Source organism: Sciurus carolinensis, chromosome 12, assembly GCF_902686445.1.
Source record: "Sciurus carolinensis chromosome 12, mSciCar1.2, whole genome shotgun sequence".
Taxonomy (NCBI): Eukaryota; Metazoa; Chordata; class Mammalia; order Rodentia; family Sciuridae; genus Sciurus; species Sciurus carolinensis.
Window position 1 is genome coordinate 7,062,121 of NC_062224.1, and position 14,806 is coordinate 7,076,926.

Below are 14,806 nucleotides of genomic sequence, written 5' to 3' on the forward strand. Positions count from 1 at the left end.
ATGCTGCCTTTTAGTTTTAATAACCTTCCTGTTCATGATTGGTTTTGGTTGCAATGGATACAAACATATCTGGAGGTTTTCTAAGTTTTTGGTTGGGAGGGGGAGTGTGCTAAATATAGCTAGCAATTAGGTTTTAATTTAGACTTTATAAAAAGTAATGAAGTGAGAGATCCAAGATGGCGGACTAGAGGGTGACTGCATCTCCTGTCGCTCCAGAACTCAGGATTCAAGAAAGGGAGGTACGGAGCCACGGGGTGAGCCTCTCCCACTGGGTGAAGCTCAGCCTGGGCCGCAGGCCCGGACAGGGGCAGCTTCTTGGAGCAGGGCACGGCAGCGAGAGTCTTCCCCAAGCAGCCCTGCTCTCTCCGGTGGCAGGCGCCATCCACAGCCAGCTTCTTGGAGCAGGCCCGCCCAGTGAGAGCTTTTCCACACAGAGCCAACCCCAAGCTCTGAACCCAGTGGCGGGCCCCGGCCCGCAGGCGGTTTCTGGGACCAAAGCAGGACAGGGAGAGGCTTTCCCAGAGCAGCCTGCTCCCTCAGGTGGGGGCAGGCCCTGTCTATAGCCAAATTCTAGGAGCAGGCCCGCCCAGTGAGAGGATTTCCAGGCAGAACCAGCCCCCAGCCCTGGACCCAGTAGCGGGTTAGGGGCAGCTTTCTTCGGAAGCACTGCATTATCCAGTTCCTCCAAGACTTCAGGCTACTGAAGGCTGGGAGGTGATATACTGGAAATCTACAGGGACACTATAAGCCAATAGAGGAAATCTGCAATATCTCAGAGTCCCACTGATATCTGACCAATATGAGAAAACAAGGGAAGAAAATGTCCCAAACAAACCTAGATACTATATCAATAAAACCCAATGACAGCTCAGCAGAAGAAATGTCAGAAAGGGAGTTCAGAATGTACATAATTAAAACAATCAGGGAAGTAAACGAGGAGATGAAAGAGCAAATGCAGGCATTCAAGGAAGAGTTGAAAGAGCAAATGAAGGCATTAAACGATCGCACCAATCAACAGTTAAAAAAGCAAATACGGGAAGCAAAAGATCATTTCAATAAAGAGTCAGAGATACTGAAGAAAAAAAACAAAAAACAAAAAACAGAAATCCTTGAAATGAAGGAAACAATAAACCAAATTAAAAACTCCATAGAAAGCCTAACCGAAAGGACAGAACACCTGGAAGACAGAAACTCAGACATTGAAGAAAAAATATTTAATCTTGAAAACAAAATTGACCAAACAGAGGAGATGGTAAGAAATCATGAACAGAATCTACAAAATTATGGGATATCATGAAAAGGCCAAATTTAAGAATTATTGGATTGAGGAAGGCTTAGAGAAATAAACCAAAGGAATGAACAATCTATTCAATGAAATAATATCAGAAAATTTCCCAAATTTGAAGGATGAAATGGAAAACCAGGTACAAGAGGCTTATAGGACGCCAAATATACAAAATTACAACAGACCCACACCAAGGCACATTATTATGAAAATACCTAACATACAAAATAAAGACAGAATTTTAAAGGTTGTGAGAGAAAAGAATCAAATTACATTCACGGGGAAACCAATAAGAATGTCAGCAGATATTTCAATCCAGACCCTAAAAGCTAGAAGGACCTGGAACAACATTTACCAAGTCCTGAAAGAAAATGAATGCCAACCAAGAATCTTATACCCAGCAAAACTTACTTTCAGATTTGACAACGAAATAAAATCCTTCCATGATAAACAAAAGCTAAAAGAATTTACAAAAAGAAAGCCAGCATTACAGAACATTCTCAGCAAAATATTCCATGAGGAAGAGATGAAAAACAACGATGCAAATCAGCAAATGGGAGGAACTACCCTAGGAATAGCCAAATAAAGGAGAAACCAAATCATGTCAAAAAACAAAAATAAGTCAAATGACTGGGAATACAAATCATATCACAATAATAACCCTGAATGTTAATGGCCTGAACTCATCAATCAAAAGACATAGACTGGGGCTGGGGAGATAGCTCAGCTGGTAGAGTGCTTGCCTTGCAAGCAGAAGGCCCTGAGTTCGATCCCCAGTACCGCAAAAAAAAAAAAAAAAAAAAAAAGACATAGACTGGCACATTGGATTAAAAAGAAAAATCCAACAATATGCTGCCTGCAAGAGACTCATCTCATACAAAGAGATACCCACAGACTAAAGGTGAAAGGATGGGAAAAAACATACCATTCACACAGACACAGCAAAAAAGCTGGAGTATCCATCCTCATTTCAGATAATGTGGACTTCAAGCCAAAACTAGTCAGAAGGGATAAAGAAGGACATTACATACTGCTTAGGGGAAGCATAAATTAGCAAGACATAACAATCATAAATATCTATGCCCTGAACATTGGCTCATTCATGTATGTCAAACAAATCCTTCTCAATTCCAGAAATCAAATAGACCATAACACAATAATACTAGGCGATTTTAACACACCTCTCTCACCACTGGATAGATCTTCCAAACAAAAATTGAATAAAGAAACCATAGCTCTCAATAACACAATCAACAATTTAGACTTAACAGACATATATAGAAGATATCATCCAACAAAGAATGAATACACTTTCTTCTCAGCAGCACATGGATCCTTCTCTAAAATAGACCATATTTTATGCCATAAAGCTACTGTTAGCAAATACAAGAAGATAGAGATACTACCTTGTATTCTATCAGATCATAATGGATTGAAATTAGAAATAAATGACAGAATAGAAAACAGAAACTTCTCCAATACCTGGAGATTAAATAATACACTATTATATGATGAATGGATAACAGAAGACATCAGGAGGGAAATAAAAAAATTCTTAGAAGTAAACGAGAACAAAGACACATCATATCAAAATCTCTGGGACACTACGAAAGCGATACTTAGAGCAAGATTTATTTCATGGGGCGCATTCAACAAAAGAAGTAGAAATCAACAAATAAACGACTTAACACTACAGCTCAAAGCCCTAGAAAAAGAAGAGCAGACCAACACCAAAAGTAGTAGAACACAGGAAATAGTTAAAATCAGAGCCGAAATCAACAAAATTGAAACAAAAGAAACAATCGGAAAAATTAACAAAATAAATAGTTGGTTCTTTGAAAAAATAAACAAAATTGATAAACCCTTAGCCACACTAACAAAGAGAAAGAGGGAGAAAACTCAAATTACTAAAATTCGGAATGAACAAGGAAATATCACAACAGACACGACTGAAATACAAAACATAATTAGAAGCTATTTTGAAAATCTATACTCCAACAAAACAGAAAACCTCGAAGACATCAACAAGTTTCTAGAGACATATGAATTACCTAAACTGAACGAGGAGGACATACACAACTTAAATAAATCAATTTCAAGCAATGAAATAGAAGAGGTCATCAAAAGCCTACCAACAAAGAAAAGTCCGGGACCAGATGGGTTCTCAGCCAAGTTCTACAAAACCTTTAAAGAAGAGCTCATTCCAATACTCCTCAAACTATTCCATGAAATAGAAGAGGAGGGAACCCTCCCAAACTCGTTCTATGAAGCCAATATCACCCTGATACCTAAACCAGATAGAGACACATCGAGGAAAGGAAATTTCAGACCAATATCCTTAATGAACATCAACGCAAAAATTCTCAACAAATTTTTAGCAAATCGCATACAAAAATATATTAAAAAGTGCACCACGATCAAGTGGGTTTTCTCCCAAGGATGCAAGGTTGGTTCAACATCTGGAAATCAATAAATATCATTCACCAACAGACTTAAAGTTAAGAATCACAGGATTATTTCGACAGATGCAGAAAAAGCATTCGATAAAATACAGCATCCCTTCATGCTCAAAACACTAGAAAAAATAGGGATAGTGTGAACATTCCTTAACATTGTAAAGGCCATCTATGCTAAGACCATGGCCAATATCATTCTAAATGGTGAAAAACTGAAAGCATTCCCCCTAAAAACTGGAACAAGGCAGGGATGCCCTCTTTCACCACTTCTATTCAACATTGTCCTCGAAACTCTAGCCAGAGCAATTAGACAGACCAAGGAAATTAAAGGGATATGAATAGGAAAAGAAGAACTCAAACTATCTCTGTTCACTGATGACATGATTATATATTTAGAGGAACCCGGAAATTCCACCAGAAAACTTTTAGAACTCATAAGTGAATTCAGTAAAGTAGTAGGTTACAAGATCAATGCTCATAAATCCAATGCATTTTTATACATGAGTGATGAATCTTCAGAAAGAGAAGTTAGGAAAACTACCCCATTCACAATAGCTTCGAAAAAAATAAAATACTTGGGAATCAATCTCACAAAAGAGGTGAAAGACCTCTACAATGAGAACTACAGAACACGAAAGAAAGAAATTAAAGAAAATCTTAGAAGATGGAAAGATCTCCCATGTTCTTGGATAGGCAGAATTAATATTGTCAAAATGGCCATACTACCAAAAGTGCTATACAGATTCAATGCAATTCCAATTAAAATCCCAATGATGTACCTTGCAGAAATAGAGCAAGTAATTATGAAATTCATCTGGAAGAATAAGAAACCCAGAATAGCTAAAGCAATCCTTAGCAGAAAGAGCGAAGCAGTGGGTATCGCAATACCAGATCTTCAACTCTCCTACAAAGCAATAGTAACAAAAACGGCATGGTATTGGTACCAAAATAGACAGGTAGATCAATGGTACAGAATAGAGGACACGGACACAAACCCAAATAAATAAAATTTTCTCATACTAGACAAAGGTGCCAAAAATATGCAATGGAGAAAAGACAGCCTCTTCAACAAATGGTGCTGGGAAAACTGGAAATCCATATGCAACAGAATGAAAATAAACCCCTATCTCTCACCCTGCACAAAAATCAACTCAAAAGGATCAAGGATCTCGGAATCAGACCAGAGACCTTTCATCTTATAGAAGAAAAAGTAGGTCCAAATCTTCAACATGTCGGCTTAGGATCAGACTTCCTTAACAGGACTCCCATAGCACAAGAAATAAAAGCAAGAATCAATAACTGGGATAGATTCAAACTAAAAAGCTTTCTCTCAGCAAAGGAAACTATCAGTAATGTGAAGAGAGAGCCTACAGAGTGGGAGAAAATCTTTGCCACTCATACTTCAGATAGAGCACTAATTTCCAGAATCTATAAAGAACTCAAAAAACTCTACACCAAGAATACAAATAATCCAATCAACAAATGGGCTAAGGAAATGAACAGACACTTCACAGAAGATGTACAAACAATCAACAGATAAATGGAAAAATGTTCAACATCTCTAGTAATAAGAGAAATGCAAATCAAAACTACCCTAAGATTCCATCTCACCCCAATTAGAATGGCTATTATCAAGAACACAAGCAACAATAGGTGTTGGAGAGGATGTGGGGAAAAAGGTGCACTCATACATTGCTAGTGGGGTTGCAAATTAGTGCAGCCACTCTGAAAAGCAGTATGGAGATTCCTAGAAAGCTTGGAATGGAACCACCATTTGACCCAACTATCCCACTCGTGGGCCTATACCCAAAGAATTTAAAATCAGCATACTACAGAGATACAGCCACATCAATGTTCATAGCTGCTCAATTCACAATAGCCAGATTGTGGAACCAACCTAGATGTCCTTCAATTGATGAATGGATAAAGAAACTGTGGCATATATATATACAATGGAATATTACTCAGCTATAAAGAATAATAAAATTATGGCATTTGCAGGCAAATGGATGAAATTGGAGAATATCATGCTAAGTGAGATAAGTCAATCTCAAAAAACCAAAGGACAAGTGACCTCGCTAATAAGCGGATGATGACACATAATGGGGGGTGGAAGGGGTTAGTGTTAGGGTTAGAGATAGGATTAGGGAGGGGGGACAAGAATGGAGGAACGAAGAACTGTATAGAGGGAAAAGAGGGGTGGGAGGAGTGGGCGGGAGGGAAAAAAAATAACAGAATGAGTCAAACAACATTACCCTATGTAAATTTATGATTACACAAATGGTACGCCTTGACTCCATGTACAGAGAAACAACATGTATCCCATTTGTTTACAATAAGAAAAAAGAGAGCCAAAAAAAAAAAAAGGTAATGAAGTGACTAATGCAAAGTGACATATTCTAGATGCTCAGTTAATGCCTTTTGTTAGTTTTCCAAATCAAATTAGTTTTCCAAATCAAATTTAAGTTTTGCCCCCCAAAAAAAGTAACTTAAAGAGATGATGTATCATAAGAACTCTAGTAAGAGTTCATGGCAATGTCAGGTCATGGGCTTAGAAATGAACTGGAAACCTCAGGAGAGACTAAACTGAAGACTACACAGATGACTCGAGTGACTAATTAAATCAAATAGCTAACAGATAATAGAACTGCTCCTTGGCTCATAATTCAGTCAAGGCAACTGAAGCAGCTCCACTACAAGGTAAGTGGCCACAGCCTTCCAGAGAGCCAGGTCTCCTGAAGAACCACAAACCTTCTCCTTGAGAATGACTTAAACCTCCCATGGCAGCGCAAAAGAAAGTAAGCCAGAAACTTCTGAAATGTGTACCCTGGCAGCAGACTGAAATAAACTCCTATCACGTAAACTTATTTTAAAAATCTACTTATGAGCATACACTCCATGACAAAGTTAATTTAAGTATGTCAGTAAATTAAGAAAACTCCTAACTAGATTTAGGGTAGATTCTATGAGAGTCTTGGTGTTGGTTGTGGAAAATCAGAGCCCCAGCTGAGAATCACAAACACATGGAAAGCTCACATAGATAGGATGTTCCACAGGCTGAAGAGATACAGGTCTGTGCAGGTGTGTAACTCAGACATCTGCAATCTCCCGATTCCCTTCCTCACACACCATACGTGAACACAGTTCTGAGGTCCTTCTGCTACAGCATTACCCCTTATCCAAGATGCTTGAGCCAGATGTGTTCCTGATTTCAAATTTTTCTAGACTCAGTGTATGTGCATATACATAATAAGGTATCTTAAGAACAGGATCCATTTTCCATCTGCAGCATTATGTTGGTGCTCAACAAGTTTCAGATTTTGGAGCGTTTTTGACTTTTGGATTAGGGATGCTCAACCTTCCTGTTCTAAGTATCTCAAACCTCACTGGTTCTAACCTATCTCCTAAACTCGTATCAAGCCCAGGCATTCAGGAGGTTTCAGATTCCTCTCCTTCTCATCCATGTTTCACAATGTTATTCAAGTAATCTTCAAACTAAATTTGCTCCCCTTGTACCTTTACCTCAAATCTCCAAGTGGTATCCCGTTATCTTCTGGATCAAGTTCAAATTCCCAAGCACAGGACACAAAATAGTGTATAATCTGGCCCCTCATTTCTTGCTTTCCCAATGGGTTATTCTTGCTCGTCCAGCTTCCTTCCAAACGTAGAAGCCAGGCTCTATTACAGGTGCTTAGTGTACATGAATCAAGAAAAATAAAGAACACTGCCTTTGCAGAGAAGATGGGTAGGTAGGTGATAAATGGATGCTTGACAGTTGATAGATGGATGATATAGGTAAATAAAGAGGTCGGTGACCAATAGGTAGGTTATAGATGAGTGGATATAGGCAGATAAATAGATGAGTGATGGACAGGTAGTTAGATGACTAATAGCTGGATACACAGACTGTCACACAGATTACTGCAATGGAGACGATCAGGGCAGGGAAGGGGTAGGAACTGTGTAAGAGGTGACCTGATATTCATAATTTTAATTGCTGGACGGAGATTGACACATTTGAGAGAAGACCTGATGAAGGTCAGGACACACCAGCTTGTCTTAAGAGGGAAGAACTCTTCAGGGAGAGGGAACGGCCAGCGTAAAGGACCTATGGCAGCTAGGTGCTCACTGGTGGACCACCAGGAAGAGCATGGCTGCAGAGGATGAGACAGGACAGAGATGTCAGGCCACATCTATGGAAGCTCCACAGGGACTCCAGCTCCCACTGAGCCAAATGGGAGCCACTGGATCACACAAGCAACATGTTTTGACACAACACAGTTTTAAAAGGCTGCTGCTTGGTTGAGACGAGACTGAAGAGGATGAACGCTTTGCCTTGCGCACACTTGTTCTGCTGCACCTGCTGTTCGTCCTTAGGTGCCTCGGTCTGGGACTCTGGGGACTTGCTGTGCCTGAATTTTCTCTGTGCCGCTCCATCTCTGAGCATGGTACCTGGCACGGAGCAGACCCCTGTACCAAGAGTGCTTCCTCAAGACCCCGCTGGGACACTCAGGCTCCTCAGAGTTCCGGGGACCTCTGCTGGGCACTAGAGGGGTCTAAGCTCATCTGCGAACTGAGGCCTGGAGTCCAAGGAGGGCCACAAACAGCAGCTGAGGGTAGGGCTGAGCTGAGACCAAGAACTCAGTCCAGCGTGCAGGGCTGATCTCAATGACTAGCCAGAGAGGAGACCAGAAAGGAATGCAAGTGTTGGGACAAAGAGTTTGGAATCTTGGGTCAGCTGGCAGCTGGAGTGACGTCCACCCCATTAGCAGCCTCGGTCTCAAAAGGGGAGAGTTCCAAGCTCTCGTGTGGCAGTCTGTGTTTCTAACTGGGAGAGACTCACACTGATTGCAGTGTTTGTTCAAAGCTACTCCCCACCTCACAGTGCTGCTAATGAAAAATTAACAGTGATTCTATCACAGGGCACGAGGGGGCTGGACCAGATGGCTGGCTTCCTTCTGGAGGGCAGTGCCCACAGCATCCCTCTGGGCTGGGGAGGTCAGCCCAAGCCGTCTCCACTCTCCTGAGCCACCGCCCTGGGCTGTGTGCATCCCCTCCTCCATCCTGCCCCCACAGGTTGGATCACCTGCAGAGCTGGCAGGAAAACGCACTGAGGCCGAGGGATCACTGCTAGCCTAACCAGGAGAATTTCAAGAACCAGATACACCAAAGGGCCCCACGAGCATCAGGGCTCATCACCCTGCTCCTCTTCAGCCTCATGCAGAAAGACCCACCACGTAGCAAACAGACTGCCACGGTCGTATTTCCATCCAAAATTTTTAAAGAGACCTTTAACGAAGAAAGCTAGAGATCAGAAACTGGTGCAAGATGTAATCCTCCCCAGGGTGAGAAGGGGGACCACAGGCCTGATGAAACTAGATTTGCATCCTCTTCTGATGGGCACTGTCCTTAGCAATCGTGTGGCTTCCCTGAACTGCGTTTTCTCTATGAAATGAGCTGAGAGCCGTTTCTAGACACCTGTCCAGATGCGTTTGTGTGTTTGTGTGAATAGCAGCGGGGTGAGAAGATGGGGTGGTTAACGGAAGCCCGGTACACGTGTGCATGCCTCCCTCTACACTCCCCGTTATTTCAGTGGGGCCTGAGACACCTTATGGGTAAGATCTGAGTGTCCACACATGGGAGGTATTCAAACAGTTCTGCAGTAAGATTAAATTCGGGCACAATACCCCCCTCAGTCCAGGTTCAGACATCACCCCAGACAGCAGAGGACTGCTGGGAGGCCAGGACGAGCACGGGGCAGATCGGCACACCCCGCAGCTCCACACGCCCGTTCTTGGTGCACAGGTGCCCCTCCAGGTTCTGCAAAATCTGCTTCCCCTGCCCTTCAGGAGTAGGAACCAGAGCCAGCAAGCCAGGCAGAGGCTGCTGCGGCAACTGGCCCTGAACCTCTGCTGAACAGCATCCTGGGGGTGCACAGGACCTCCAGCCACTGCAGTGGACTGAATCACCTCACCCTGCTCAGTCACAATGACCAGTTCTGCCGCATATAACAGTAACTACGTCACCTGCTCGCCGAGAGACGCACTCCCTGCCTGTGAAAGGCATGTGGAAAAGTATAAAGTGATGAACAAATGCTGTAGCTCTGGTCACCACCAGTGAACCACGAGGACACGCAACCAGTGCTGCAGGAACAGCAATGACCAGATGTACAGGAGGCACCCAAGAGAAGCGGTAGCTAGGGAAGCAGGAAAAAGGCATTTCAATTTGCATGTTGGCTGAAAAGATCACTCAAAAATAAATGTATCAATCATAGTGTAAGTGTTTTCCTCTTCGAGTAATGAAAAAAAAAATCAAATCCAGCCAAGCCCAAATGAGGACCGCAGAACTGAACTACCGAGACAGCGTTCCTGCAGACGGCACCGGACTGCAGAGACAAAACACCCGGCAGGAACCTGTGCCTCCGATGAGAGGAATGTGCACCTGCTTGTCCACAGTGACAGATCCAAGCACCATTAGCCTTGTGCCCCAGCCAGGGCCTTACCTGACCGGTAGCGCTCATCTCGTGACCCTGAGGACCTTCGGCGGTGGTAGCGAGAGGCAGAGGAAGGAGTGACCGGCGCCCGACGCTCTTGAGGCAAAGCTTGGTCCACCCCTGGAAGGCAAGCGGCACAGTGAGCGGGGGCTGTACTCAGCAGCTGGAGGTAGATGCCAGGGAGCAGGAACCCAGGCCACCCCTTCACTCTGCAGAGCTGGAGCGGCCTGTGGACCAGGCCAGGTGGGTGTTCATCATAGCGGATGACCAGGAAGCAAGCCAGGGGAAGCGCTCCCAAACACAGGAGAGTCACACTCGGCCTTTAAGGTGGCCAGTGTGTGCACTTCCAGTCACACACCTCCCCCGCTACATCATGGGAAGGACAACGGAACCCAAGGCAGAAGATCAGGGTACGATCTCGTTTTGTCTAATATACACACATAGGTCACAAATCCCTGAGAAAATCTGAAATCACATTTATCATTAAAGTTTACCTTTAAACAAATCTTTCAGTGGCTGGAGATGTGGCTCAGCAGCAGAGCAATTATCTGAGGCCCTGGATGCAATCGTTAGTGCCAAAAAACTTAAATCTTACAGGATTTTTGTTAAACAATGCAATTCGGGTAACTAGAAGGTACCTAGATGTAGCAAACAGCTTCGTCCATTTCGAAATAGTCACTCTCTAGAAACTTCACTTGATCCGAGGTGTTTTAACAAAGTGTATTCGAGTACAGTTGTGGTGAATTACTAAGAATATTATCTTCATCAGATAAAAATGATTCAAAAGATATTGGTCAAAAAGCTGACCCATATCTGCCAATCACAGCTCCACTGCACTAACCTAACAGAGGCAGGAAACGGTGCAGATAAAACTAAGTTGTATGGGGAAGATTTAATCATTAGGGTTCAGAAATAAAACTTCCTAACTGACAATTACCAAATGTTGTTTCTTCAGAGAAGACCAATAATACTTGAAAAGAACCCAGGTATTGAATCATTAAAAAAAAAAAAAAGGTTAGATCCTGCTTTCCGGTGACAGGCTCCCATGAAAGTTAGCTGTCAATCCTGTGGATTAACATTTCCCACTGTGGTGATTTCTACAACATTTCTCTTGCATGTTTTAGGGCCCCCTGAGTTTGGTCAACTATGTCAGAATCATGAAAAAGGCAGTTGTGACTCTAAAGCCACTTTGTTAGGTTTCATAAACTCTTTAATTATCAAGTGCATCAAAATCATTAGCCGTCTGCAGTGACCAAAACTTTCAGTTATTGTCTACAAATGATTTTTTCCAAAAGTCTTATTAAACATCACATTTTTAAAAAATCAAACGTCAAGTTTATGAAATCGGCTGTCTGAAAATACATTGCCTAGTATTTACACTCATTCATACATAGATGGACGACAATTCTCAAGATTATGTGAAGACTGAAAACCACAAGGTTGTGCATTAGGAATATTTGACATGGTTTAATATTTGTATTGTCATCTTGGCTTCCAATATATCCACCCCTGGACCTTTCAGAACACTCTCCACAGAACTGGAAACCTGTCCTTCCCATGCCCCTGCGCCATCAGACCCTACGATCTGGCGATGTCCCTTCAGCTGGGTCTCTCTCGAGAGCCCTCCCGCTCTGCCCCTGGTCACACAGGCGTGACTCCATCCTCGACTTGCTTTACTGTGTTGGGTCATTTGTTCCTCACATGTCTTGCCACCTTTCCCTCCTATTGTAAAAAGGCACCTCACGTAGCTTCTGCAGAAGGGATGAAAGACACGTAAGGAGGCCCTGTGTGTGCCAAGCTGCGTCTCTCCACCGTCACATGATCGGGTCAGCTGCTCAGATGTGGAATTCTAGGTGGGGGTTACTTTGGTTCAATGCCTTTCATTTCCATTATTGCTGAAAAACAAAAACACCACCAGATGCTCTAATCCTTCCCTGGACCTCTTCTGTGCCGACTTCTCTCATCTCTCCTCTCCTCCTCATCTACTGGCTTCCTCCACGTTGCTAAGTGAGATGCCACTAAGGACACATGACAAACCCTTGCCACTGTTGCTCCCCTATTCTGTGGACTTAGACTTCACCCATTTGCTGGCAGGCATCTTAGTGCAACTTGGGAAGCAGCAGAGGCAAGCACACACACTCCCACGGCCAGTTCCACGCTTCTCCAGTTCCACTGTTTTCAGCTTTCAATCTCAGTACTGTCAGGAGTGCTCCCTAAATCAACTGTACTTTCTGCATGACTCTCACTTTTCCAGTTTACTGGAATGGGCAGTATAGAGTTGTGGGCCACTGTTAGGCTAATTCATGGACCTTACAAAGCTACCCTCAAAGATAATTTAGCATACAAATATTAAGACTACTAAGCATCATAGGCTGAAATGTGGAATTTACAACACAAGGTTTAAAAAGAGTGGATGAAGCTACACAGCATAGTGTCAACAGGTTGCCAGCAGTAAAACATTGGAACACACTGGACTATTAGTGTGCATGTGTTAACTTCAATCTGGCCTTATTCCAAATGAGATCTGAGGGGGCTCAGAAGCATGCTCTGACCAGAGGTGGCCACCAGCTGCCACGTGCTCACCATGAGAGTCCAACCTGACACCACAGAAGGGCCCTGGGTCACTGCAAGGTGGTTCTCCTCGTCCATCCACTAGTGGGAACTGACCAAGCGTTGCTGTTGGAGCAGATGTCTTCTAACATGAGTAACTCAGAACCGGTCAGTGGTCACCCCATGCAGATCGGGCATTCTCAGTCATGTCTAGCTCGGAGAATCACGATCACACACTTCTCAGGAGAGTCGCAAAGAGGCCTCAACGGCAGGCATGGGCAAGAGCACAAGAGGCTAATGGGGTCCCTGGGAATGAAGTCGTCCTGAGGACAATGAGGTGACTGTCCCCCCAACAGGTACAGATAGGACAAAAAAGTTACTTCTGCTTAGGGAAAAGCATCAACAGAGGTCAAGAGAATCTCTTCTCTCATAGGTATCAGGCATTCACATGCCCGTGTGGGCTTGGCACCAAGTCACCTCCACATCCTATGAGAATCAAGGGCTAAAACAGCACCATGGAGAGACCCTGAGCTCTGGAGCAGAAGGCTGGGGATCTGTCAGGCTTCTGTCCCTGTGTGTGACCTTGGGCAAGTCCCTCGTCCTTTCCAAGACTCAGTTTCCCATCCTTACACAGAAATAATAATTGATAACACTGACAGCACTGGTTTAAGCACTTAATTCCTCTAGGTTCCTAGCGTAAAAGTCATGAATCAGGGACTGTTGTTTGTGCCATTCTACTGATAAGGAAACAGGCACAGGAGCCAGACATGAACTCCAGCAGTGTGCACCACCCTGTCAGTCAAGAGCGCCTTTTCGTTTGTGATGGGGGTCTCTCCTGGGTGCTCCCACATGCCAGTCGTCCGAGTACAAGGTTCTCTAGATGCCTCGCTGCCTTGGTCCCCAGACAGAAGGAATGCCCTGGAGCTGTGCCACACACAGCACCATGCTCCTGGTACCACCCCAGCACCCAGGGGTGTGTTCACTCTCCTCTCCGCCAGCCATACCCTGACACCCTGGGAAGGCACACGTGTGACCCAGGACCTACATCTGTATTGATACAACAGAGTGCCTAAAAAGAAAAAAAAAAAAAAAAGCAACACCTGCTCCAACTTTAGGCTGCTGCTCAGGAGTGAACCTTAACTGGAAGCTGAGGGGGTCACCTGACACAGAGGTACAGGCAATCGGATCCTCACTAGAGCAACAGACAAGGTAAGAGCCAAGAAGTGACATCTGTCTTGCTTGCCCAAGGCCCGGCACAGCTTCCAGCCCACTCAAGAAATTCCTCTGTACCAACGAGGGATCATCCAAGGTCCCTCCCTGCAGGTGCCTGGCCCACCTCACTGTGAATACTTGTAGCCAGTGCTCACTTCAGCAGCACGCGTAATAATTGCAGAACAATATGGAGAAGATTAACACGGCTCCTGAGCAAGAATGACATGCAAACTTGTAAAGTGTTCCAAATTAAAACACACACACACACAGAGCCAACATCAGTGAGAACACTGTTTTCCCTCTAGAATTACAATGGGATTATAAATCAAACTCCAAACTAGAGGTTGGAGATCAAGGCGCAACAGAGGAAAAGGCCAAAGGTCAGCACAGAAAGAGGTGCGATGTCCTGTACCCAGCCCCTCCACTGAGCCCACATCCAAGGCTTCACGCTCCAGCATGCGGCCTTCCAACATGCCCATCCTAAAATGCCCACATGTCCTGTGTTTCCCCATGGAACAAGGCCTACTACTTGGCCTTGGGTCCCTGCTCATGGGCACATTCCATCTGCGGCTAATGCCGTGGCTCCCTCCCAGGGTTGCCCTCCCTGCTCCAGTCCAAACAGGGCTCTGGTGATTCTATTTCTCTGCATCCCACTGACCACGGGGGTTGGGGGGAACACCCAGACTTGTCCATCTATGGAAGTCACTTCCAACTTCAGCTCACCTTCTTTCCCAGGAACATCTTCAAGTCAAAGGGAAACGCCAGGGCTCCCGCATCTTCTCCCTATCCCACCACTACTTCCGCTTTCCA

The 14,806-nt window shown here is 44.2% G+C and overlaps 1 protein-coding gene and 1 non-coding gene across 8 annotated transcripts in view; one reads left to right on the forward strand and one right to left on the reverse strand.

The window, feature by feature from the left end:
- Dip2c (disco interacting protein 2 homolog C) overlaps window positions 1–14,806 on the reverse strand; it is a 375,118-nt gene that overhangs the window by 149,562 nt on the left and 210,750 nt on the right. For all 7 annotated transcript variants that reach the window (XM_047520293.1, XM_047520292.1, XM_047520290.1 and 4 more), the window contains one exon: window positions 10,244–10,354. In XM_047520293.1, coding sequence (XP_047376249.1) covers window positions 10,244–10,354 — 111 coding nt within the window. The remainder of the gene's footprint in view (window positions 1–10,243; window positions 10,355–14,806) is intronic.
- Window positions 14,144–14,250, forward strand: LOC124962465 (U6 spliceosomal RNA). The gene has a single exon (XR_007104483.1). It is a non-coding gene; the product is annotated as a U6 spliceosomal RNA (small nuclear RNA).